General features: G+C 35.2%; 1 protein-coding gene across 6 annotated transcripts in view; it reads right to left on the bottom strand.

Annotated features, from left to right (window-relative positions):
* Window positions 1–27,003, bottom strand: part of Zcwpw2 (zinc finger CW-type and PWWP domain containing 2) — a 79,214-nt gene extending 52,211 nt beyond the window's left edge. For 2 of the 6 annotated variants that reach the window (XM_048348582.1, XM_048348587.1), the window contains exons 1-3: window positions 24,484–24,792; window positions 10,972–11,316; window positions 6,624–6,783 (exon numbers count right to left, since the gene is read on the bottom strand). In XM_048348582.1, the coding sequence (XP_048204539.1) occupies window positions 6,624–6,783; window positions 10,972–11,258 (447 nt within the window). In that variant the 5' untranslated portion in view covers window positions 11,259–11,316; window positions 24,484–24,792. The other 4 variants (XM_048348584.1, XM_048348583.1, XM_048348586.1 and 1 more) reach the window with 4 other exon arrangements.
* Window positions 27,004–27,011: the final 8 nt, after the last annotated feature.

The following is a 27,011-nucleotide window of genomic DNA, read 5'->3' as shown; positions in this document are numbered from 1 at the left end:
TGTGGTGCTGGGGAATCGAACCTAGGGCTTCGTGTATCTGAGGCAGGCACTCTTGCCACTAGGCTATATCCCCAGCCCTGCTTAGCCATTTTATGAACCTCTATGAAATTCTGTTCTTTTCTTAAGGTTCTTAGCATATTATTTATCAACAGGTTACAGTTCTAGAGACATGCTCTAATTATCACAATAATTCTTCAAGTCAAAAAACTAAAGGCGGGGCTGGGGATATAGCCTAGTGGCAAGAGTGCCTGCCTCGGATACACGAGGCCCTAGGTTCGATTCCCCAGCACCACATATACAGAAAACGGCCAGAAGCGGCGCTGTGGCTCAAGTGGCAGAGTGCTAGCCTTGAGCGGGAAGAAGCCAGGGACAGTGCTCAGGCCCTGAGTGCAAGGCCCAGGACTGGCCAAAAAAAAAAAAAAAACAAAAAACAAAACAAAAAAAAAAACAAAAACTAAAGGCTGTTTACAAAGTAAACAGTCTTAATTCATTAATTCTAAAAGTACAGCAAACTTTATACCAACTTATAATTAGTATGATAATATTAGAGTAAAAGTTTCCTTGTTAGAGTATTTTCCCTTTTTTCCTCCTAGGTAGAGCTAGCATACATTTTCGCATTTTAATTAGATTTCGTAGCTATATTTCAAGATTTCTGATTTTGATCTCAGTTGTTTCTCTTAATCTATGTTGTTAAATTTCATCAATTTGTTGATCTTTTCAAAGGACCACTTTTGGTTTCATAGGACTGGTAATAAGTTTGACAAGAAATGTACTCACTATCTTACATATGTAACTGTAACCCCTCTGTATATCACCTTGACAACACAAAAAAATATTTCAGTACTCTGTTTTCTCCCTTTATTTTGGAATCTTTTGGCTTTATTCTTGTTTTTATTTTGTTTGGTTTGCTGTTGCTTTTATTTTGTGTGGATTTTTGGAAATGAAGTCTCACTGTGGTGCCCAGGCTGGCCTTGAACTCTCTGGCTTAAGCTTTCTCTCTCAGCTTCCAAGTATCTAGGACCATAGGTACATGACATCATGTCTGGCTAGTAGCCCAAATCACTTGTTTTTGTTGATCTGTCATATATTAACATGGAAAATGTATTCAGAATGCTAAAGCTAAAACAGTAGAATTTGGCTTCAACAACATACAAAAACTTTTTTTTTTAAGTGTGAGCCTTTATTTGGTATGAGTACTGGGGTTTGTTTGTTTTTTGGCCAGTTCAGGGCCTGAGCACTGTCCCTGTCTTCTTTTTGCTCAAGGTTAGCATTCTGCCACTTGAGCCACAGCACCACTTCTGGCCGTTTTCTGTACATGTGGTGCTAAGGAATCAAACCCAGGGCTTCATGTATATGAGGCAAGCACTCTTGCCACTAGGCCATATCCCCAGCCCCCATACAAAACCTTTGTTCCTTTAGCAGGACCATCTCAACTCTTTCTACTGTTGATAGCACATTTTATAATATTTTCCTAAGAATGTAAACAAACAATTTTGCCATATAGGATTCCTCACTGAGATAACTTTTATTTTTCCAGTAATTTTAATATATTGTCCCACTGTCTTCTTGCTTCCAAGGATTCCATAAGAAATATATTGATATTCTTATCCAGAATACTTAAAAACAGCTGAGGGGTGGAAGCTTATGCCTGTAATCCTAGCTATTGTGGAGGCTGAGATCTGACGATCCTGGTTCAAAGCCAGCAAGAGGCAGGTAAATTCAAAAGATTCTTATCTTCAATTAAGCACCAAGAAAAGCTCTACAAGTGGAGCTGTGGCTCAACTCAGAGATCTCTAGCCTCGAGCACAAAAGCTTAAGGACAGCATCAATGCCCTGAGTCCAAGACCAAGGAGAGACCCCAAAATAATGATGATGATGGTGACGATGATGATGACAGTGACATTACAACTACTACTACGAATAATAATAACAATATAAGGGGTCACTTTTGTTGCTTCTAAGAATTTTTTGTCATTTTAAAGTTTGATTATAATGTCTAATATGGGATTCTTGGAGTTCATTCTACTGAAAGTTTGCTAAGTTTCCTGAATGAATTCCTAAATACCTAAATTAAATATTTTTATATTCAGTTTTGTTTCACTAAATTTATATATTCTCTTTCTGGCTCACCTTTGCTCTTCCTATATCTCTATTAAAACTGATTTAATTAATGACATTCCTTAGGGCCCTTAGGCTCTGTTAACTTTTCTGTCTATTCACTTAATCTTTCAACTTTCTCTTTCTCAGACTAGGTAGCTCCTATTGTCTCAGACTAGGTAATTCTTACTATCTACTGCTCTAATTTGAAGTTTGACGCTTATGGATCCTTCTTACATCTGCTGAAATCTGTCTCTCAACAGATTAAAGATTTTATTTGTTATTGCACTTTTCTGCTTCAGAAAAGAGAGGAAAGAGCCCAATTGTAGTGTTGGAGTACAAAAGGTATAGGATGTCTTTGCAACAAGGTACATCCTGGTTGGCATTTTAGGTCTTCTTAGGAGTTTTCTAAACATCCATGATCTCATGAAATTCATAGTCACTTAACAATCCCCTTGTTTATGCAATTGCTTTCTAGTATCTCAGCTTTTAATGTCTGTCTCCCAAAAGAGTAATAATAATAATAATAAAGAGTTCTATTCCTTTATGCTAATGGAAAACATGTCAGCTAAACGGTAAAGCTTATAAAATAGAAGGGGAACGTACAACAATAATGGTTATCATCTTTGTTTTATCTGCAGTCCTGTGATCATAAGCAATAATCAACACACATTTCTATAATTTGGAGGCAAGGGTCCTTTTGGTCCACTTTGGCTTTTGCATGCTGTTTGCAAGATGCTCCAGGAACTCATACATTGGGATGTGTATTGCACAGCTACCAGTAATAGAGCCTTCAGCCCAAGTCCTCCTCTGAAAGTTAAGAACCTTTATCTGGAAGTTAAAACTTTTAATAGAATCTAGATATTCAAATTAGTTAAATTACATGTCACAGTACTTCCTATACTATCTTCTTAAAATCCTCTCTCTAAATACTTTCAGGAAAGTCAACTTTTCTTTCAAATGGGGAGAGTTAGATTTTGGCTACTACCATGACTATTAACTAAGAATATAAGATAGGAATAAAATAATATAAATTATAAAGCTATGAACTAAATATTGTCTATAATTTCATGTAGTCTATCTTAATGTATTAGTAAGTAGTTCTATTTGTGGGGGGAAATCCATCACCTGTATGAATAGAAAGTAAAGTCAGAATATTTATAAACAGGTCGACCAAGCATGACTATTCCAACAAGTTCAAAATTTGACATGATTTACTAAAAGAGAGAATAACTACTTTCATAAAATAAAAGGAAATTATTTAAATTTTCTCATAAGTGTATATAATAACGATCTGATTTTTAGGCAAACTTATTTCCCTCACATCTTACAGTGTTTACAGACTACAGTGTTTATGCATTACTGTTATACTTACTGAGAACTCTGAAATATTATTTAAATAAGATTATAATAGATTACAATAAAATGATCTTGAATAATATATGAAGAAAGATTTAGCCATCAATTGACAGTGATAATTATAAATGCCTATTGTTCTTCATTTGGTTATTACAAAAAGTGACTAAGCTGGATGACGGTGAGATCTGAGGATCACAGTTCAAAGCCAGCCCAGGCAGGAACATCAATGAGATTCTTATCTCCAATTAACCACCAGGAGATGCTGTGGTGCTGTGGCTCAAAAGTCAAGCCCCATGACCAACAAAAAGTAAAATAAAAAGTGACTAAACAACTTGTGCAAATTATATACTTCCTGTAGAAGAAACGATAAAGTCTACATTTTGTACCACATATTCTTTTTTAAGGATAAAAAATTATTTTTAGTTTAAAAGCATTCTTTTTTATTAAACAAATTTCAATATATATTTCTTTTGACTATTTTTCTACATTGGTTATCAGGATTTCTTGAACCAAACTCTTTGGATATTTTCTTGAATTATTGAAGTAATAAAGCTTTGATCATGCATTTCTTTAGTCTGGCCTGTAGTGATCCTCAAATCGCCAAAAAATCTGAACACAGTAAGAGAGTTGGCATGTCCCATACAAATTTGAGATAAAGAGAATTAAAATGTCTGCCTTGAATGACTAAGAGAACAAGGTATCCCCATAATAACAACAGGGTAACAAGAATAAAAACATATACACAAGAAAAATGTTGGACAGAAGCAGTGCCCATAGGAAACATCCTGCATGACAGAGGAGTGTCTGTTGCAGAGACTGAGTACCCAGCAATTTATCTACCCAAAACAACTGGCATTTTGAGGAAATAAGGAAGTGAAAAGAAAAAAACAAAACAAAACACTTTTCTCACCATGCTTTCATTCTTGTGCCTCAAGATATATTTTAACAACCCTGGATTTCTGGTCTTTATACAAGGATGGCTTCTAAGTCCTGAGTTAGACTTTCTTCTGAATTTGACATTTTATCTGTCCCAGGCTTGTTGAAATCAGACTACCTATGCTAACATGAAAAAGTTTATTTCTGGAGAACAATACACAAATAATTTAGAAATAAACTTTGATTTTGGAACTTATATTTAAATATAATTTCTTAAGAATCACTTGCCTTCCCTCCGTAGACGAATGGATCAGGAAAATGTGGTACATATACACAATGGAATTTTATGCCTCTATCAGAAAGAATGACATTGCCCCATTTGTAAGGAAATGGAAGGACTTGGAAAAAATTATACTAAGTGAAGTGAGCCAGACCCAAAGAAACATGGACTCGATGGTCTCCCTTATTGGGAATAATTAGCACAGGTTTAGGCAAGCCACAGCAGAGGATCACAAGAGCCCAATAGCTATACCCTTATGATCACATAAGATGATGCTAAGTGAAATGAACTCCATTTTATGGAAATGATTGTTATATCAGAATTGTAACTACTTTCAACATCCCATGTGTATCTGTAGTTTATACTGTTGATGATGTTCTTGTATCACCTTCTTGTGATTGTATCTACACTATCTCTGTAATCTTATCTGAGTATATTGGAAACCGTGTATACTGGTATTAAAATTAGGAAATTGAAAGGGAATACCAAAATTGAGAGACAAAGGGTAAAATAAGAGAAACAACAACAAATCAATACTTGCAAAACTATATGGTGTAAGTGAACTGAACACGTCAGGGGGGGAAAGGGGGAGGAGGGAGGGGGGTATAAAGGACAAGGTAACAAACAGTACAAGAAATGTATCCAATGCCTAACGTATGAAACTGTAACCTCTCTGTACATCAGTTTTATAATAAAAACAAAAAAAAAGAATCACTTGCCTTTTATTTACCACATTTTAAACTATCTAAGACTCTAAATTATCTTTATGATGATTTAGAAAGATGGAGAGGGCAGAGAAGAAACATTCTTACCAGGCTTCTCTGACTGCCAGAAGACATGCTTAGAAACACAACCAAAATATGAAAACAGAGTAAGAACCTCACATTGAGGTGAATAGATAATAACCTATATAAAGTAGATGTATGTGGTGGGATTCTATATTTGTATAGTTTTACTAAAAACGTATTTCCTTCTAGCTGATTAAATTATACAAAAGTTCTATGGATGTCAAGGAAAAAGTAAACCCATTTTAAAGTGTCTCAAATTTCAACGGATTTAATCTTACTATGGACTGAATTTCATGTTTTAATTACATATACACCAAGAGGTATATCTGAATATATATACTTTTCACTATAATACAGAAAAATACAGGCAAAAGTATCCACATTTATGGCATTTACTTTTTCCTAGGTTTTTAATGAAAGAAAAATCTGAGTAGAAGAATGTAAACACAGGTAATTGAACTGATTTTTATTAATTATAATAAACCTTAAGGAAAAAGTCTAATTTACCTATTTTTACCAGCCTCGAAATCCGATCTGTTAATTAACTATAATATGTAACTCAAAATAAGAGGAGTAAAAATGCTTGCTTTTTAAAAATCACCAAAAATGTTAAATGTCTAAAAATCAATTATGTAAAGTTTTCAGTTTATTTTTACTGTATTTCCATTTTATAAGTAAAATTTAAAATTCCCACAGGTAATATACTAATCTGCTCAGACTTCTACACAGTCTTGATGAGATAAGAACTAGCTTCGTGAGGAGTTGCACTTCCCAGCAGCAGGGAAGGCTCAGACTTTTCTGCATCTGGTGCCTCGATTTTGCTCCTGACATACTTACTAATTTGTTACATTAAATCATTTTTCATAAATATTAAGTTCATTCAATATTGAACTGTTTTGACATGTAATATATAATCCTTTTCATTCAAAATTGTTTATTCTTCCTTGAGTTGCATAAAATCACACCATATAAGTAGCATATCAAAAAACCAAAAATAATAAAATAAAAAATGTTTAAAATAATAAAATAAAATTCCACAGGTAACTTTATATCCATAATTTCTTTGGGAAATATAAACCGCTTTGAAACAAAAATGTTTGAATTTAATAAGTGGTATATATTATTAAATTTAAGTGATTATATATCTTTTAGGAACTGAAATAAAATAGTCATTAGTAAAAACAAATGCAAACCTCAAAAACTTTTGTTGCAACCATACTGACCTTTGATGTGATACTATAATGTTCAACAAATCTTGCATTTATCCATGATTTTGAGTGGGGATCTCCCAGGAATTCAATGTGATATTGTTCAACGTTTCCATCCAAGTCATAGTTGACATAATTTCCTTGAAGTGAATCAGGACAAAGTACCCCTGGCCAACTTTAAAATATACATTTTAAAAATTACTTTAATGCTTCAAAAAGGCAAATATCAACACATATGGAAAAAATCACATAATAATCTTTTTCCTCTGAATTTTAATGACTATTTCATAAAATATATAATATATTTAATTGCATCTTTAAGTAATGTGATATTCATTTGATATAAAAATAAATTGCACTATTGTAACTATAAAAATTTTGAGACAGAAAAAATTAAGGCATAAATAAAATATGAAAAAATAAACTCTAAAGAGGCTCCAGAATCAGTGATATTTCAGCATTGACAGGAGAAAAGATAAGACTACCATATAAAGGTTTATCAAAGATTTGAACACAAGGTGGAAGGGAGAATATGGTTAACATACTTTATGCACAAACAGGAAAATGAAACAGTGAAGCTTGATAGACTAGTTTGGAAAGTAGGAAAGTGAAAAAGAAAGTATTGACCAAGGAAGTGACTCTGATCAAGAGGTGTATGTTAAAATGAAAACTCTTTATGTACCTCATTTATGCTAATAAAATGTATTACCTATTTTTAGAAATGCAAATGTTTAAGTTCCAAGATGTCAGCCCTTTGCATGGCTTCTACCAAACTAAGAGAAAGTTGATATTCTCTGAATTTGGACTGCCACAATATACTTACAGTTCAAACTATAGTAACACTTTGGAGTAAAACTATAAAGGGAAAAGCAAATATTGAGCTCCACAGTTATATATTATCCTTTTTACTTCTTATTCCATAGGCAAACATCAGTTTGTTTAAAATACTCAGCTCTAAAATGTCTCTTTTATTAAAAACTAGTTATTTTAAAGGCTATTGTCTGCCTCTATTGAGGTAATCATATAAATTTGTCTTTGATTCTGTTTGCATGCTATTTTACATTTATAGACTTGTATACTGAACCATCCTCACAGCTCTACAATGAAAGGTGTATGATCTTTTTCATGTGCTGTTGAATTCTGCTTGTAAATGTCTTATTAAAAGCTGTTGGGATTGGAGGCATGGCTCAGTTGGTAAAGCACTAGACACTGCACAAAAGCATCAGGTCTCAGTGCCAAAAAAAAAAGTGGGGGGGGAATAGTTGAGTCAATGTTCGAAGAAACTGGTTTATAGTTTTCTTTTAGAGTTGCATCCTTGTCTGGTTTTGGCATTGTAGTAATTTGGCTTCATAGAATGAATTCTGTAAGGTTCCTTCTTTTTCTATTTAAAAGCTTTAAAGACATTAGAAGTAGAATGAACGTATTTCAATATAAGACAGGTTGTACATAACAAACCTATGGCCAACATCATACCAACTAAGAAAAACCATACCATTTCATCTAAAGTCAGAATGAGGTAAAGTTATCTACTTGCCCTAATCTTGTTCAATTGAGTACTGAATTTCTGAGTCAGAACCATAAGAAAATGAAGATATTTAAGTAATAAAAGAAGAAGTCAAATTATTTCCATTTAAAAACGGAATGATCTTATATTTAAAATACCTACAGATTTCAACATTTCAATATCTGGTCAACAGTTTAGGAAACAAATAAAAATAAAATAAACACAAAAATGAGTATATACCAACAATGATTTCTGATTTCTGAGAAAGAAATCAGATAAACAGCTCTATTTATAACCTAAAAACAAAAAACAAAACAAAAAGAACTGTAGGAAAGACTTCCACAGTAAAACCTATAAAAAGCTGAAAATAATTGAAGACACTAAAAGATATAAAAGCCTCCCTCATTCACAGATTAGCAGAATACTTTGAAAATAGCTATATTCTTAAAAACAATCAATACAATTCTCATCAAAATGCAAATGTCATTCTTCACATGAATAGAAAAAAATCAGTCCAAAAATTCATATAGAAGCATAAAAAAATCTTGAATAGAAATGCCATCTTGAACAAAAAGGTAATGGTATCAAAATCACTGATGAGCTTTCCATTTCTAGAAGTGAAATTTGAGTCTTTTTCAGGGTATCTGTGTTTGAGGTCCTCTTTAATATCTTGCATTTCTTCTTTATTCGGTAGTTTATTTGCATTTTCTTTGAATTGTGTTAGCTGTTTATCCTCTGTGAATTCATTCATCAATTTATTGATCATTCTTATATCATTCTTTTGGTTCTTTGGTCTTTCCTCCTCTTTATTATCCTTTGTATCCACAGCTAATGATCACTCTTGCCGCATTTATATTATGGGAGCTGGTATGGCCACTGCAAGCAGCTAAAACTCCCTAATAATCATAAAATGTCCAATAATCTGAGCTCTTTTCTTGTGAATGCTTTTCTTAAAATGGCTCTCAGATAACAGTACTGCTCTTACTTGGCTAAGGGGAGCCAGTTATCTTTGAACTTTTTTTTTTGCTTCCTAAGCATGCTGTCAGCTTGACCAAGTTAGGGTATTTCCACATGTATCTTTTCCTCTCAGTTGTTCTTTCAATTTTAAGTACAGTGCATCAGGCAAAGCTCAGACTAGAACTTGCCAGGCTGTAAGCTGTTTACAAGAAGCTTTAACAACCTGATTCCTTTGGTTCCTCCTACAATCTTAGCAATGTACCAGTGTATATGAGGTGCTTTTCCTGGAGATGATCCAGAGACAATGAAACTGCTTTAACCTTGAGTACCTCACATTGGGACAGGAGGCTCTCTACAAGATGGCAACTCCCTACTACCTTGTGGCATATGGGAGTGAACATTCCCTTTTCTAATGCTCACCTGTCATTCTTGGGAAGTTACTGACCCCCCAAAAAAGCCTGCATTGAGGTTTGAGGTATGTAAAGCGTGTGGATTTATTCCAGAGCTAGATCTGCCACTCGGTCACAGAGGATACTACATTTACATTGTAGTAGAGGCCTCACCTTCCTCTGCCTCTCACTACAGAAGTTGGGACTACAGCTACAAATTGTGTGTTAATTCTCATTGTTTTCACTGCATTTTGCTTTGCAACACTTGTCAGCTGTCTTATTTCCTATGGTTCCCAATACAGTTCCTCACTTTAAAAATTTACAATATAATTTTCTAATATATCTTTCTTCTTTCCTTTTCTCATTTACAAAGTCTAACTGAAAAATCTTCTATTGTCTCACCTCCCATTCACTATATCCCCTGGGCTTTCTCTTTGCCTTATATATTCTCAAACTGAGTGTTAAGGACATAGAAGCCCAGAAATAGAAGCCCAATGGTTGAAAACAAACCCTCAAACAGAAAAGCATAATAAAAAAAACTATCTTTTTATGCCAAGAGACCAACAGAGGAGCAGCTCAGTAAGATAAAAAAAAAAATACATGCTATCTTCTCTACCCCAGATACACACCAGGAAAAGACCATTGATGATACTGGAATTCAAGGCATTCAGCAATACTGAAGCACTTTCTCTGACACCTATCGTCCCCAGTTTGGCTGAGGAGTTCAAACAGGAAGATTTTCTCCCCATGGTATCAGTGTGGTTACCTGAGAGTAGTACTTAGGTATCCTGAAGCTTCCATCCATGTTCGTAAGGAGTCTAAATCCTCACCTATGTTTCACTATACAAAGGCCCTCTGTGGGAGTCAACAGAAGTTGGACTTCCATTGCTAATCCCTCTGATGAACTAGTAAAAGCAGAGTACTAAACGGAGTTAAATAATGCCCAAAATGAACATAAAGTATGGAAAATAAGTAGAAGATATGGGTGAATATTTGTAACTCAAAATGCAGTAGCAGAGGACAGTGTAACTGAAATTAAGATAGAGCGACAGATTGGTCTATATGAATAACAAAGAAATAGACTAATAAAAAGTCTACTCTCAACTTTCTCTACCTTTCTCAAAGAATGGTAACATATTTCATGTAAAAGTACATAGAAAGACAGGATCATAGAAAAATCTAATAAAAATGTATTAGGGGAAAAATGATTAATACTCCTTGCTCCCTCACAAAATAATAAAAGCTTGCGCAGACACAAAGCTTTAAAAGAAATAAAAACTGTGCCTTAGATCTCAAGTTGTAATAAGTGAAATAGAAATTATAGGCAACACCACGAAAAGAGTAATATAAATTAGAAATAGAAAAAAATAAAACCAAGTGATTAGAAATAAGGTTTGAAAGTGAAATTAGAAACAAATAATTTCATCCTTGAAAATATTCGGAGAATACATACATACAACCAGTAAGACTACACACACCTCAAAAGCTTAACACAAAATATCACAAACCTTACCTCGGCCACTTCTGTAATTTTACCAAAACCAGGCTGCCTACAGGGAGCTGTGAGTAGACAATTTTATATCCACTTTTATGAAGTTGAGACTCTTCAGGAAAGTCTTCTTCTGAAACTGAGCACTTATTGTACCTTGAATCATTGTTCATGAAGCAATACCATGGTTCATTTTGATTAACTTTGATTGCATCCTCATTTGACAACAATCTCCATTTCAAACAACTGTCATTCTCACATTGAACCCATACTTTGTTTATGAACATATCATTTGCCACTGTGGAGTCCATTGTACAGTTAAAATATACTCATGTATTTTGTTGTCCAATTTTAATAATTTTCTTTAATCTGAAAAATAGGAAAAGGTATCCTAACAATTCAGTAGTATAAAATTCAAACTAAAATCAGACAGATACTTCCTTCATATCTTTTACCTACCTTTTCAATATCTTGCAGAGGATATATGATAACCACATTATCTTTTTACTACCCAGAAAGAAAGGAACAAAATAGAAATATCACTTGAGTTCTAAAAATGGTCCAAAATTTAAATTAAGAAAAAAATGTAATGTGATATGCATAGAGGTAGTTAATTTTTATTAACCTACTACTGAAGCACTTGTATATCTTGTAGATATGCAGTACTTTATTTTAGCAACTGAGCCTTAGTAGCTACTAGGTATGCATCAGGTATACCATTCTTTGTTCAACACAGTCTAGCATCAATTTCTCCATCATCTCACCTCACCTTCCTTAATGCTATGTTTCTTGGTTATCAAAATAAAGTCACTCCTAGTCACTTTCTTGTTGAAAATTTTTAAAGTTTTTGTTCCCTTTCTGGTCTTCCAGCTTCTCAGAAGCTGCTTATCAAGCCCTGCATAGATGTTTGCCAGGGAAGATATTTTCTAAATGTCTCTACAGATAATCCTGAAATAGCAAAATTAATAGGTGTTTTGTTAAAATCAGAAGCTATTTCTGCATCCCAGATAACATCTGGGATGTAGTAATGGCAGACTTCTTAGGTAGTGCTACAAGTATCAGAATAGTGAGGAGGAAAGGTTTCCTGCCATTTAAAATCTGATTACAAATTTTATACTGTTGTTGTATACTGTTACAATATAAGGTCTAGATTAGGACTTACCATTGCATCTACCATATTGGGTTGATTAATATTATGTGTAACTTAATTTAAACACTGTAAAACAGATGGGCACTATTAAGGGTACTCTAAAATATTAAGTAGAAAGTATTATTAATGCAATGGTAATGCTAATTATAAGCTGGAGCTTAATTATAAGATAGAGTTGTGCTTGTTAGTAGTGCCTATCCAGAAATAATATCTTTTGTCTTGGTGGGATATGTATTTAGATCAGTCTGCTACCTATTGTCTACTTAATAGTTTCTCTACTGGCATGAACCATGCATGGACCTAATACATAAAACATGTGGATCCATGTTGCCTGCAATTACTGGCACAGTGATGGGTTATTAATGGGATCCAAATGACCTAATCAGTACTCCTAATTTTCTTAGTAGATCTCCACAGAACTAGGTGTAGAGTTGTTCAATAAGATGTGCATGCAAGGAAGAATGACAAGGGACATCATTCCATCATCATCTTATTTTCTCACAGTATGGTATTTGAATTTCTGTATTTTTTTATGTTATTGTCAGTGGAATTTTCTTACTTTCTTTTTATAAGCAATTAAATGTTAATTTATAGAAAAATTACTGTAAATTGACTATCTTACAAACTCACTGAAAACATTTACTGTCTCCTCTTGGTGGATATCCTTTTGGTGGAAATCCTTCAGATTTCCAATATACAAAATCATGTCATATGCAAACACAATTTTTATATCATAGGTATAGAAACATAAGATGGAATTTTATCCATCTAACAGGAAGAATAATATGTTATTTGTAGAAAGGTGGACCTAAAAAAAAATTAGACTAAGACAGACTCAAAGAGGCAAAGGACATATGTTTTCTCTTATATGACAGCATTAGATATGTTTAGAAACACACACAGGGCCCTATGAACATATGCATAATCAAACTGACTAAGGGATGATATACTGAGGAGTATGATTTCCTACTGTGACTCCTTTGAACATTAATAGAAAATTCAACAAAAAGTATAGGAAGTTGAAACACATCTTGAACTGAGGGGGTGGGCTTAAAAGGAAGGAGTAAATGAAGAAAGGAATGGTGATTGAACACAGTAATAATACTCGATGTAGATTTGTGGAAATTGAGCTAGGAGCCAGGAACTTGTGGCTCATATCTGTAATCCTAGCTACTTAGAAGGCTGAGATCTGAGGATTTCATTCTAAGCCAGCCTGGCAAGTCCATGACACTCTTATCTCCAATTAACTGTCAAAAAGCCAGAAGTAGGGGTGGGGATATGGCCTAGAGGCAAAGAGTGCTTACCTCCTATACAGGAAGCCCTGGGTTCAATTCCCCAGCACCACATATACAGAAAACAGCCAGAAGTGGCACTGTGGCTCAAGTGGCAGAGTGCTGGCAAAAAAAAAAAAAAGCCAGAAGTACAACTTTGTCTCAAGTGGTAGAACACTAGCCTTTAGCATAAAAGCTCAGGGACAGAGGCCTAGCCTTGAACTGACATCTCAGGACTGGCAAACACACAAAAATAATCAAGCTAATAAACTTGATAAGAAGGTTAGGGAGAAGATAAATGCAGTGAGAAGAATTACCTGATCAAAATGCAGTGTGTACGTAAATAGGCATGATGAATTGAAAATACTTGCTACAACTATTTGAAGAGGACAATGATTAAATTAAAAATATAAAGGTCTGGAGGTGTGGCTCGCTCTCTCTCTATATGGAATAGTCCAAAAAGCTTTCTGAAAATATATTACATTATTGTGTAAAGAGATTTCAGAAGTTTATATCTGGGGTGGAAATAGTGCTCTGAATAAAAGAAACAGCTTCTGTATATATTTTAGAGGTAAAATAAGCAGAGTTCTCTGATGGGGGAAAAAGGAAAAGAGATGAATCAAATATGACTACTAAATTTTCAGCCTAAACATTCAGATCAAAGTTGATGACATTTATGTTCACAGAAGGATGGAGTGGTTGATTGTAGTGGACGGTGCTTAGAACTTCAATAAGGACAAAGAAATTAGAATTGGAATACTGGAATTTAACGTGGAAGTCACTGTTAACCTGGTAAAAACAATTCCAGCTTCATTATGGGGCAAATCCAGCTTCCTTATTGCTCCTGACTGGAGCAAGCTGAAAGGATAAGGAAAGGAAGGAAGGATTTTACAGAATTCTTTTCGTAGTTTGTTTATGCTTGTTTCAGCGAATAGGTAGGAGTCCAAAGTAAAGAGCAAGATAGAAAAAGGTATGGTCAGGGGGCTGGGGATATAGCCTAGTGGCAAGAGTGCCTGCCTCGGATACACGAGGCCCTAGGTTCGATTCCCCAGTACCACATATACAGAAAACAGCCAGAAGCGGTGCTGTGGCTCAAGTGGCAGAGTACTAGCCTTGAACGGGAAGAAGCCAGGGACAGTGCTCAGGCCCTGAATCCAAGCCCAGGACTGGCCAAAAAAAAAAAAAAAGAAAAAGAAAAAGGTATGGTCAGAACAGGAAGGAAGCCCAGTATATATATTAACTCACTTTATAAATTTGGCAAACAATTAGGAATACTCTATTATAATAATGTGTTTTTCACAATACCTAAAGAGAAAGCTATCTTTTATGGAACTTCTTGATATGAGCTACAAAGTGATAGAAATATTCTGTTCTTCAAGTTTTGTTATAGAAAAAAATACATTGGGACATGATAAATTATACAGGTCTCGAGACACCCACACAGTGAGACCAAAGGAGGATATTCTTAAGATGATCACAAAGGCTCAATAGCTATATGCATATGATAAGTTATCAAAATGAAATAATGAAATCCAAGAAATGGAAACAAAAGGGTTTCTTTTCTTTGTTGATGTTTTTGTTTTACTTTGTCTTGTAAGTTTGTTTCTTCAATTGATGTATATTTCTTATAAACATGAAATGCCGGGACTGGGAATATGGCCTTGTGGCAAGAGTGCTTGCCTCATACACAGGAAGCCCTGGGTTCAATTTCCCAGCACCAAATATATAGAAAATGGCCAGAAGTGGCACTATGGCTCATGGCAGAGTGCTAGCTTTGAGCAAAGAATAGCCGGGGACACTGCTCAGGCCCTGAGTCCAAAACCCAGGACTGGCAAAAAAACAAAAACAAACAACAACAACAAAATGAAATGCCAAAAAAATTGTAATATCTCAGAATCCTCCCCCTGAGAAAAAATTAAAAGTCTAAACATATCACAAATAAAGGAGAGAAAAATCACAGTGATACCAATATTGGAAGAATACCATGATCTCTTTGAATTTTAATTTTATTAGATCTCCACATAATTGAAGAATAACTCAAGAGCATAATTTCAGCCTCAAATGTAAACCATTTTTATGATTAGGGTAGGCATTTAATGATATGGAAAACAGGTCACAATATACTGTGAAAGAGAGCAAGTATTCTGTATCTGTTCATGATTATAAACTCATCGATATATATTTCCCTTCATTTTAAATTACAGTTCAAATATAAAAAGAGGTCTGGTGCTGGTGACCCATACCTATAATCCTAGCTGAGAATCCTACTTGAGAATCACACTTTAAAGACAGCCTGAGCAAGAAAGTCCCTGAGACTCTTATCTCCAAGAAAAGCAGAAGTGGGGCTGTGGCTCAAAGCAATGCAGTGCTAAGTGCTAACCTTGAGCAAAAGAGCTCAGGGCAATATATTATACATATATATAATGTAGAGAATATATTCATGCTTATGATGTATATATGTATATAAAGAGAATACACATTCAACAGTGAAAAAGAAGATTAGGAAGTCATCAGTGGATAAAGGGTTAAATATACATTCTGAAACTGGATATGAAGTGAAATGAAGCTCAGGAGGTTCAATGCAGAATATATGGCCGAGACGTCCAGAGTGGGACTTGAAAGAGCAAGGTGAAGTTTTGTGTTTAGGATTGTGGCCTCCAAAGGCCCAAAATTGATTTGATGATTACAGATTTTAGGAAGTCTGTTATGAAACTATTGCCTCAGTTTTCTACCCTCTCTTTTCTGTCTTCCCATCTCATCAAGACAGGCAATTAAAAGGTTTCCATATCAAAGCACAAAATGGGAGCACCTTCTCCACAGAAGTTGAAAACAAAGTGACCCAAGTTGGAAACCCTATCACTCTTCATCTGTATTATTATTATTACACAGTGAAGCAAACAATGCCCTTGGTTTTCAGGCCAGTCACTAAAGTAATATCCATGCAACAGTATGGCTGAGTCTCCTTCAGGCAAGGAGGGATACATTTCTTTTTTTTTTTTTAAATTATTTATTTTTGCCAGTCTGGGGCTTGAACTCAGGGCAGGGGCACTATCCCTGGCTTCTTTTTTTGCTCAAGGCTAGCATTCTACCCATTGAGCCACAGCTCCACTTCTGGCTTTTTCAATATATGTGGTGATGAGGAATCAAACCCAGGGTTTCATGTATACGAGGCAAGCACTTTACCACTAGGCCATTTTTCCAACCCCATTTCTTATTTTTATAAAAAGCAAAAGTAGGCATATGAAATTGTTAGAAGTCACAGTAATTGTTACTTTAGTAAATAAAAGGAAGTTAATAACTCAGAAGGAAACAGAAGACCCAACACTAATCTGTTGTTTATATCCTAATTCTTAGACTGAATATAGACAAAATGTATATGTTCATATACTATAATTGAGCTATGCAGTTATAATTTATACAGTATTCTCTATGTGTACTAAATAACAACTCAGAATTTCCCCAAACATCAGTCCTTGAAAACATCATTCTAATTCTGGCATATGAATTGATTACTTAAGATACTGTACATAAATGAAATCATTCAGCATTTGTCTTTCAGCCTCTGACTTATGTAGGCTAACATTCTTCAGTTTCATCATTTTTATCATATATGACAAGGATTGTTCATTTTAAAACCTAAATAATATTCCACATTTTCTTTGCACATTCACTACTAAATTCACATTACAATGCTGATGCACTAAACTTTTGAATCTTGGTAGTGATAATACCTCTTCCAGATACTATTTCCAATTATTTTGGAAAAGGCCTGAAATAATTTTGTTGAGTCATATGTAGCAGTTCTATTCCTTTTGTTACTTAGCCCATGCTGGCCTAAAACTCATTATGTAGCCCAAGCTAGTTTTTAATTATTATTTATTTAAATTTATTTTTGTATGCTAGTCCTGGGATGCTAGTACTCTCTTGGCTTTTTTGCTCATGCTGGCACTCTATCACTTGTGATACTCCTCCAGTTCTTTTTTGACTTCGGTAACTGGAAATATTTCTTGGGTAATTGGAAATTGGAATATTTCACATTTGTCTGCCTGGTTAGTCTCAAACCAAGAGCCTCATATCATTATGAGTACAAGTAACCGGTGCCCAGATGGTCTTAAACTCTTGATCCTCCTCCCTCCTAATACTAGGATTGCAGGCTGGAACATTTTCAGCTCTACTTTCAGTTGTTTTGGGAAACTCCATAGTTTTTGATAGCCATTTTACATTTCCACTAGCAGAAAAGGATGTGAAATTATCTACATTTCTGCTAATTTATTACTTTATATACTCTTGATAATGATCATCCTAACAAGGTATGAGCTGATATTTCATTGTTTCTAATTTGCATTTATACAATGATTAGTTTCGCTGAAGATCTTTTTTTATGTCTTGCCATTTGTATGTCTGTAAAACTTTTTTAGAGAAATGTCAGCTCAAGTACTTTGTTTTGTTTATGAAGCTGTGTGAAATCCTTATATTTTGGGATATTTGCTGTATTAGCTCTATGATTTGCAAATACTTTCTTCCATTCTAGAGACTGCCTGTACACTCTGTTGATTATTTCCTTTGTTTTGCTCATACACTGTAGCTTGAGCTAAATGTGCTTGTTTGTCTTCTTTTAGCTGTATTTTTGGTGTCATAAACTAGAAATTACTGCCAAACTCATTGTTGAAAGGCTTTACTTCAATGTTCTTTTGTTGTTGTTTTTTACATTTTGTTTTATTTTTTTTTCAAATTTTTATTATCAAACTGATGTACAGAGAGGTTACAGTTTCATACGTTAGGCATTGGATACATTTCTTGTACTGTTTGTTACCTTGTCCCTCATACCCCCCTCCCTCCTCCCCCTTTCCCTTCTCCGCCCCCCAGGTGTTCAGTTCACTTACACCAAACAGTTTTGCAAGTATTGCTTTTGTAGTTGTTTCTCTTTTTTTACCCTGTGTCTCTCAAATTTGGTATTCCCTTTCAATTTCCTGCATCCAATACCAGTATACATGGTTTCCAACATACTCAGATAAGATTACAGAGATAGTGTAGGTACAAACACAGGAAGGTGATACAAGAACATCATCAATAATAGAAGCTACATATACACGTGGGACATTGAAAGTAGTTACAACTGTGATATAACAATTGTTTCCATAACATGGAGTTCATTTCTCTTAGCATCATCTTATGTGTTCATAAGGGTATAGCTATTGGGCCTTGTGATGCTCTGCTATGATTTGCCTAAACCTGTACTAATTATTCCCAATAAGGGAGACCATAGAGTCCATGTTTCTTTGGGTCTGGCTCACTTCACTTAGTATAACTTTTTCCAAGTCCTTCCATTTCCTTACAAATGGGACAATGTCATTCTTTCTGATAGAGGCATAAAATTCCATTGTGTATATGTACCACATTTTCCTGATCCATTCGTCTACTGAGGGGCATCTGGGTTGGTTCCAGATTCTCGCTATGACAAATTGTGCTGCGATGAACATTGTTGTGCTGGTGGCATTACTGTGATTTTGTTTGTGGTCTTTTGGATAGATACCCAAAAGTGGGGCTGCTGGGTCATAGGGAGTTCTATATTTAGCCTTCTGAGGAATCTCCATACTGCTTGCCAGAGTGGCTGAAACAGTTTATATTCCCACCAACAATGAAGTAGGGTTCCCTTTTGGCCACATCCCCTCCAACAACTGTTATTGTTAGTTTTCTTGATATATGACATTCTTACTGGGGTGAGATGGAATCTCAATGTTGTTTTGATTTGCATTTCTTTTATGGCCAGTGATGTAGAGCATTTTTTCATATGTCTCTTGGCCATTCTCTTCAATGTTCTTTTGTTATTTGTGCCAGTACAAGTGCTTGAACTCAGGGCCTCACTTCACTTAATTTTTTTTTCACTCAAGGCTGCACCTCTACTCTGGCTTCTCACAGCTTTATCTGCCTGAGTTGGCTTTGAACTGCCATTTTCTTATCTCAGTTTCCTGAGTAGCAAGGATTCTAGGCATGAGCCACCAGTGCCCAGCTCCTTTATGTTTTTTAGAGTTTTGTAGTTTCATATACTACATTTCGGTCTTTAATCTATTTTGATTATTTTTAAATCCAATAGGCTTAAGATAATCTTTTGGCATTACTGAATATTTGTAATATGGCTTAATATCAGAAAGTAAAATACTTTTAGCTTCTTGATCACAAATAAATAGGGTTCTATGATTCCACATGAACCTTAGAAGCAATTTCCATTTCTGTGAAAAAATGCAATCAGTACTTGGATAGACATTAAGCTGTATGTGTAGAAGACTTTTTTATACGAATACTTGAACATAATTCTGAAATGCACAAATTCAGGATATCAATTGGAGCCTTATTTCAGAATTTTTTTGCAGTTGTCAGTTTACAAATATTTTGCTTCCTTTGTTAATTCTTAAGTAGTTATTTCATTTGAAACTATTTAAAATAGAGTTATTTTCTTTTCGAGGTTTTTTTGTTTTTTACAAAAGCACAATGATTTTGTAATGCTGCAAACTTTCTGGTTTACTGTAACAAGATTTTTATGCATGAACTGTTTAGCTATATAAGGTCCTATCATTTGGCTTATGCCTCTATTGATATGATGTTTGGTGTGTGGCATACCACATTGACCAATTGACTTTGTAGAACCATTCTAATATTCCAAAAATAAAATCCACTTGGTCATGTTATTTAACTTTTCTGCTAATAATACTGAGGATCAAACCCAGGGACTTGCATACACTAATTAATGTTCAACCACTAAGCTACATCCTTGCTCTTGTTTAATCCTTTTGAATTATACTTAATGGTGTTGTTAAAAAATCTACTTTGCTGAAGATTTTACTATCTACGCTTGTTAAAACTACTTACTTTTCTATAATTGTGAGGGGAGTGTTTGTTAATGGGTGTGTATTACTATGACATAGAAGTTTTCTTATATTGCCATTGTATGGTTTTAGTATCAAGTAATGCTTTCCTCAAAAAACTAACCTAGATATGCCCTTCCTTTTTTAATGTTTCTGAAGCATTTGAGAAGTATTAAGAGTTAAGCCTTGTTAAATGTTTAGTTGAATTCTTTAGAGAAGCCATCTGGTCCTAGATATTTCTTGTTTGGAGAGGTCATTATTGATTCACTCTCTACATATTACTACTCTGGTTTTTGCTTCTTCATGAATTATCTTGATAGATTCAGTTTTTCTAGGAATTTATCTATTTCTCATGGTTATGCAACTGCTAATTATTCTCATCACTATCATTACTAAACACTAATTTCTATGATGTGAGTTCTATCTCCTTTGATAATTGTTTTTACTTATGCCTTTATTTATGTTTATGTCTACAGTAGGGAAAGTCTGGCCCATGGGCCATACAAGGCCTGTAGAATTATTTGGTATATGACAGTACAGACATGTATTCTTGGTCACTTCTTATTGGCTGTCCACAACCCAACTTCTTGCTTTAACAAGTTTTTGTCTGTTATTGATGTTATGAATATCCAGATGGCCCTTTGCCAAAGTAAGAACAGTCCCCTATCCCTGAAAGGTTTGTTGACTTTAGTGATGTTTTTTAAATTTTGTTCATTTTTTCTTTATTTTATTTCAGCTTACATACCTTTGCCTGCTTACATAGAACAGTTTTCTTTTTACCTAATTAGTATAAAGGCTTTCTTTTCTGCATCCCATAATTTTTGGTATATTCTGTAGTTGTTGTGGAGACAAAGGAAGAGACAATGTGTGTGTTCATGTACAGGCAGTTAGAAATGAATACACATATGCTAGACAAGGACTCAACTACTTGAATTATACTTGAACAGTATTTGTTTTTTGTCTTAGGATATCTCTTACTTTCTTTTTTGACACATTGGTTTTTCCAAGTGTGATATGTATAATTTCCACTTCTTAGTGAATTTTCCAGTTTTTCTTCTACTATTTTTTACTTTCATTCAATTTTGATTAGAAAATAGAATTGGTAGAATTGGTGTAAAGATTGGTATAAAATTCACTATAGCTTAAAATTTGATTTATCTTGGAGAATGCTGATGTGCTCCTGAGTAGAATATGTATTTAGCTAATATACATATGACTCTTAGGTCCTTAGATGTTTTTCATTAACAAAGTTTTTAATAACATAAATACAACTTATTAATACTATATTTTCCAGTTAGTGCTTTGTGATTAATAAATTTCATGTTAAAAGATATACTATTATAAAGTCATAAAGATATACTACTATAGTATTGCCCCCATGAATCTCTTTTACATATCAGAATTAGCTTTATATTCCAATTGAATTTGTATGGTTTGGTTTGGTGGTCAATTATTATCCAATTGCTGGATTATATTCATTCCATTTTATACATTTCCAGCTGTGGTATAGCAAGATCCTATGGGAGCTCTATTTTTAGATTTTGATGAACTTTTATGTTGATTTAGATAGTGGCTACCCTCTTTTACATTCCCACCAACAGTGTATGGAAGTTCCTTCTTGATGATACCCTTTGGAGTGAATGGAATCCCAATTTTGTTTTGACTTGTACTTTTGTGATGGCTATGAATGTAGAATGTCAGTTTCCACTTGAACGCCTTTTGACAACTGTTTAATAAATTGCCCATTTGTTAACTGTAGTATTGGTTCTTTAGATTGTTTGCTCTTTATTTATACATTTTGTATATTAATCCCTTTTCAGATAATTAGTAAAGATTTTCATCCATTCTGTGGGCTATATCTTCTTTGAGATTATTTTCTTTGATATGCAGGTTTTTATTTTGTATTACTATTAACTTACATTAATTATACTTTTGTTATGAAACTTGAGATCGAACACTACTAGGTAAATAGTTGAACTACACCCAAATCTCAGCAGCCTTTTTATTTATACCAAACCATTGTGTCCAATTCTTTTATTTCCTATTTAGAGCTACTGCTTATGCCTATAACTGGAAAAATTTTTCTTCCAATTTAAAAGCTACAGGTCTTATGTTAAGGTCTTTGATACATTTAGAATGGATCAAAGAGAGTAAGTTTTTCTTCTCTGTGTATTCAATTTTCCCATGACCACTTATTGAAGAATGGGCAACAAATGTTTTTGCCATCATTATAAAAAAACAGATGGCATATTGGCCTTCCATTCCAATTCACTGGCAGTAACTTACCAGCAAGACAGCTCTAGCTTGCAATTTGTGCTCTCTCCAAGTAGTTCTGTGTCTGAATTTGAGTCCCATTCTCAACTTGCATTGTTGGTCCACACAGGTTCTCAAGGAGGTTATCTGCTTAGACAACTGTAAGGGTTGGAAACAGAATACTGCAGTCTTCTACTGTCCCTGGCTGAGGAATTTGTCTTTAAGACTTCTCCTGGGATGAATGCCAGTGAGTAAGTTGGGAAGTGCTTGGGTCTTCCTTTCCAGGCTATGTTTGCTATGCTGAACACAGATTTCCCCTTTAAAAACTGCATTTTTCCAGAACCAGTTTTACGTACCCAGTCTGTCTGTGAAGTATCTAAAAAAGGACCTCCTTTTCTCTTTTGCCTAAAGCAAAACAGAGTATCCCAAGAGACAGTCTATGTCCTACTATTTTGCTTAGTAATGTTTATTAGACCTTTCCTTTTATAAACCTGAAGTTCCATATTTCTGTATTTCTTCTCTACTCTTGCCTTTCCACTACCACTACCCTCTCCCTAAAGCCACATATATACCTGAAATTTTGTTTCAATTTGTAGAGTCATGGAAAAGTACTACATGTCTCTAATCCACTTGCTATCTCACCACCTTCTCCTTTTAGTCTTGAACAATCAACTCAGTTATAAAACTTAATATCCCAATGTTTTTCTCAATGTAATTTAGTAATAGCTCTTCTTCCTGATCTTTAAAATTCATTATCTACTATAGTATTAAAAATATCTCATTTATTACATTTAAAAAGTATACCAAAGGGAGGAGGTAACAAACAGTAAAAGAAATGTATCCAATGCCTAACATAGGAAACTGTAACCTCTCTGTACATCAGTTTGAAAATAAAAATAAAAATAAAATAAATAAAAAGTATATCAAAGTGTCTAGCCAGGAAAACCAAAGATACTATTTTTACAAATTGAAAGTATGGGTTATTCCAGAAAGAGGATTGGAGGGAATGGAAAAATAGAACTTCATTTGCAATATTGATCATATTCAGATACCTGTTCTGTTTATGAAGTTTTCAGAGAAAAACTGAGATGTGATGTTTGTTATAAGTAGTCTTTAGGAAATAATCATTGCATGTTAAGAGCAAAATGAATGTATGGCTGTGAATTCTATGATGCAGTATTTGGTGTTTTATTAAATAGTGACATCTTATTCATACATATTCCACAGACAATTTATAAATAAAATTAGGTCTCAATGTATTATGTGCATACCCCAAAGTTATGGACACTGGGGTACATATGTTGTCATGTAAGATAAATAATCATTAGACCCATAATTCTCAAATTAGTTTTTCCAGATTTTCCTGGTGTCCTCTAATTCTCTGTAAATTTTTAAATTTTGGAAAATATCAACAAAAAACGGTGTCTATCAATTCAATGGATAAATTCATATCTTAAATGGTAAAAGAGTACAACTGTAAAGCCCCAGAAAGTTGCTCATCATTTAATAAAAAGTATAGGAATTTTTCTTCTTGTTCTGTTTTTCTGTATGCAACCTACCAATTCCAACTACATTCTCTGCTACTGTTTGGTTTTCCTTCTGGTTGTTCTTATATTTATTTTAAGTTCAGCCTGTATGTCCAATAAAATACTAGCTGCTAAAGATATAAGTCTGTAATTTATGGAGTATAAATAACATAGTAGTTTGATATCTATCATAACCCAGCTTTAGAATGTGCAAGAATCAACCCTTCTTTGACAATTAGCATGACTATCATTCTTCTTGTCCCTAAATTACTATTTTCATCTCATTTTCTCACATAAGCTCATTTTAATGTAATTTATTTTAGTGTCTAAAAATATTTAAACTATCACTCTACAAAAGGTAATTACTAAGAATATACAATTTCCTTAAAACGGTTACCATCAAATTTCAATAAAACTAAATCAAATAGTAAACAATTACAAATCACTATTATTATAAAGTACCAAAATCAAACCTTCATTATAAGCACATTACATAAAGAACTCGGTAAGGCACACAGCCAGATCTTCCTCCCAATTATGTCCTAGAAATGGGTACCTAGAAATAGGTATACTTATTACTGGAAAAACAAGGTTCATTGTACTATTTTGCATTCTTTTATTGTATGTTATTTGGGAGTGGAAAGCTTTCTGGTTATAGTGATAACTATCACTGAACTTGTTACATAGACAAAACTGCCTAGGGCCCTATCATCAACAATTATTTTTAGCCTGTGACTAACCTGTGACTCTCCCTTGTAATCCTAGATACTCAGGAGGCTAATTGCAGTTCAAAGCCAGCCCAGACAGAAAGTTTGTGAGATTTTTTATCTACAATTAACTACCAATAAGACAAGTAGAGCTGTGGCCTAAATGGTAGAACGCTAGCCTTGAGCAGTGCCCAGGCATCAAGTTCATAGCCTGGAACAAGTGCCCAGGCCTCGAGTTCATGCCCCAGGTCTGGCACACACAAATAACATATTTTTTATGATTAGCTGATAATTCAATTTGATCCTCCTAAAGTATTTCTCAATGCAAATGTGTATCACTGAGCTTGAGAAAGAATCAACTACCTGAGAATTAAGACAACACATATCCCTTAACCTTCAGGTAACCTTTATAAAAAGGCTATACAGGAGTAATAATTAAGTAGAGTTCTCTCCAGGGGGAATAGTTAAAAAGAGTTCAAGTCTTAATTCTCAGGTAGTCAACTTAATACAGTTTTGCCTATAGATTTCATATGGCTTGGAATTATGCTATGCATCGTTCTACTTTCCTCATAAGTAATTTTCTTTCTCTCTCTACAAATAAAGCAATGCCTTTAAATCTGATCTAAATCTTGGTAGTGTTTATACAGGGATGAAATTAACAACCAAGTAGTTGATTCTCATTCTGTAAGAAGTACTTTTCTAAAAGCAGTGAATTTAAAATTTTTCAGACTGAATTCATAGCTACAGAAAACATGATAGTTTAAAAACACACAAAAACTGTCACAAACCTGGCCTGAGCGAGAACTTTCTAGATAATACAAGTCATAATTCTAGTTTAACAATGATTAATAACTATTCACTACTCTCCTTTGTAAAAGTGTAAATATGAACTGTGTGACAATTTTTTTCTAAAAATTTATCTTATTCGCTAAAGTTAAAGCAGATACATATTAGTGGTAAGTGTGCCTGTTCTAGTTAAATGCAAATAAAGGATTGGATTCTATTTTGTTATAGCCTCCAAATGAAAAACTAGCATGTTTTGACTAAAGTGAGCTCATACATTTTGATTAAGCAAATACTTTTGTGAATAAAAACCAACTTTAAAGTAGTTATAATCCAGATGTATATTCTTAAAAGTAGACCCTCCTCATAAGACCTTAAAATACTGTAATGCCATTTTCTCTTTTTACCTTGACAAAAGAGATAAAAGTGAGCAATTTTAAAAATTAAAAACACTTGCTGTCTTCCATCTCTCCCTCGGGTACACTGATGTGAATAGGCTTTTTGTTGTTGTTACAGTCGTTACACTAGTGGTAAACTGTGGCCTTTGTTTACAAGGGCCGTGAGTTTTCGCTTTAAACCCAATGGGAAGCTTAGCAACAATGAGGATGCACAATGCACACAGCTTGTGTGTGTGTGCCAGAGGTGGGGCTTGAACTCACCGCCTGGCGCAGTGCCTCCGTCCCCACCAGCTCTTCCGCCAGTTACCTGGAGCTGAGAGTCTGGACCCCTGCCCGGCGGGCTCAAATCTCAGCCTCCCAGGAGTGGGGACTGACGGCGCGCCCGGCAAAACCCTTTCAAGCAAGCCCTCGAGTCGGTCCGTTCCGTGCGGCTCTGCCGCAGGGTCACACAAGGCCCTTCCAACAGGAAAACAGCGACTCGCCGGTGCGCCAGCGTCTCAGCCCAGCCGCCGGCCGGCCGCGAAAGAGCGAGCTCACAGCTTTCGTTCGCTCGCACGGCCCTTGGGAGCGCAACGCCCCGCTGCTGCGGAGCTCACCTCACGTGACCCCCAGGGTTGTCACCAGACGCGGGGTCACCCCACGTGACGTCACGGCATCGGGCCGCGCCCCGGGAAGCTGCGGGCTACGCGAGGCGGGTGGCCTCGGCCCCTCCGGCGAGAGGAGCGCCAGAGGTCAGCCTCCCAGGTTCCGTCCATGTGAAACCGCACTGTCTGGTCCGCAGGCATCCCCTGTGAACCTTGCCTAGGAGCTGCTCCTCGCGGTCGCGCTAAGAGGGCGTATCTGAAGGCGGCCCTCAGTCCCACACCACCGCGAAGGAAAACGCTTACCCAGCTCCAAGCCGCCTCGGGCCTCACCTTCCGGCCGCGGAGGCTGACAGGACACGTAGTCGACCCGCCCTGCCGCGGAGGCTCCCGGGACATGTAGTTACGTCCTCCGCGCAGCCTCTCCTTCAGCCTGGCTTCGCAGCGCCCTCGCGGTTCCCTCAGGGCTGACTTCCGGTTCCCTGGAGCATCCCCAACCTCCGTCCGCCGTGAGTGACATTCCAGCCGTGAG

This window comes from Perognathus longimembris, chromosome 6 (genome assembly GCF_023159225.1).
Source record: "Perognathus longimembris pacificus isolate PPM17 chromosome 6, ASM2315922v1, whole genome shotgun sequence".
In the NCBI taxonomy this organism is placed as follows: Eukaryota; Metazoa; Chordata; class Mammalia; order Rodentia; family Heteromyidae; genus Perognathus; species Perognathus longimembris.
The sequence above is the reverse complement of the archived record's forward strand: the minus strand, read 5'-3'. Positions and strand labels throughout refer to the sequence as shown.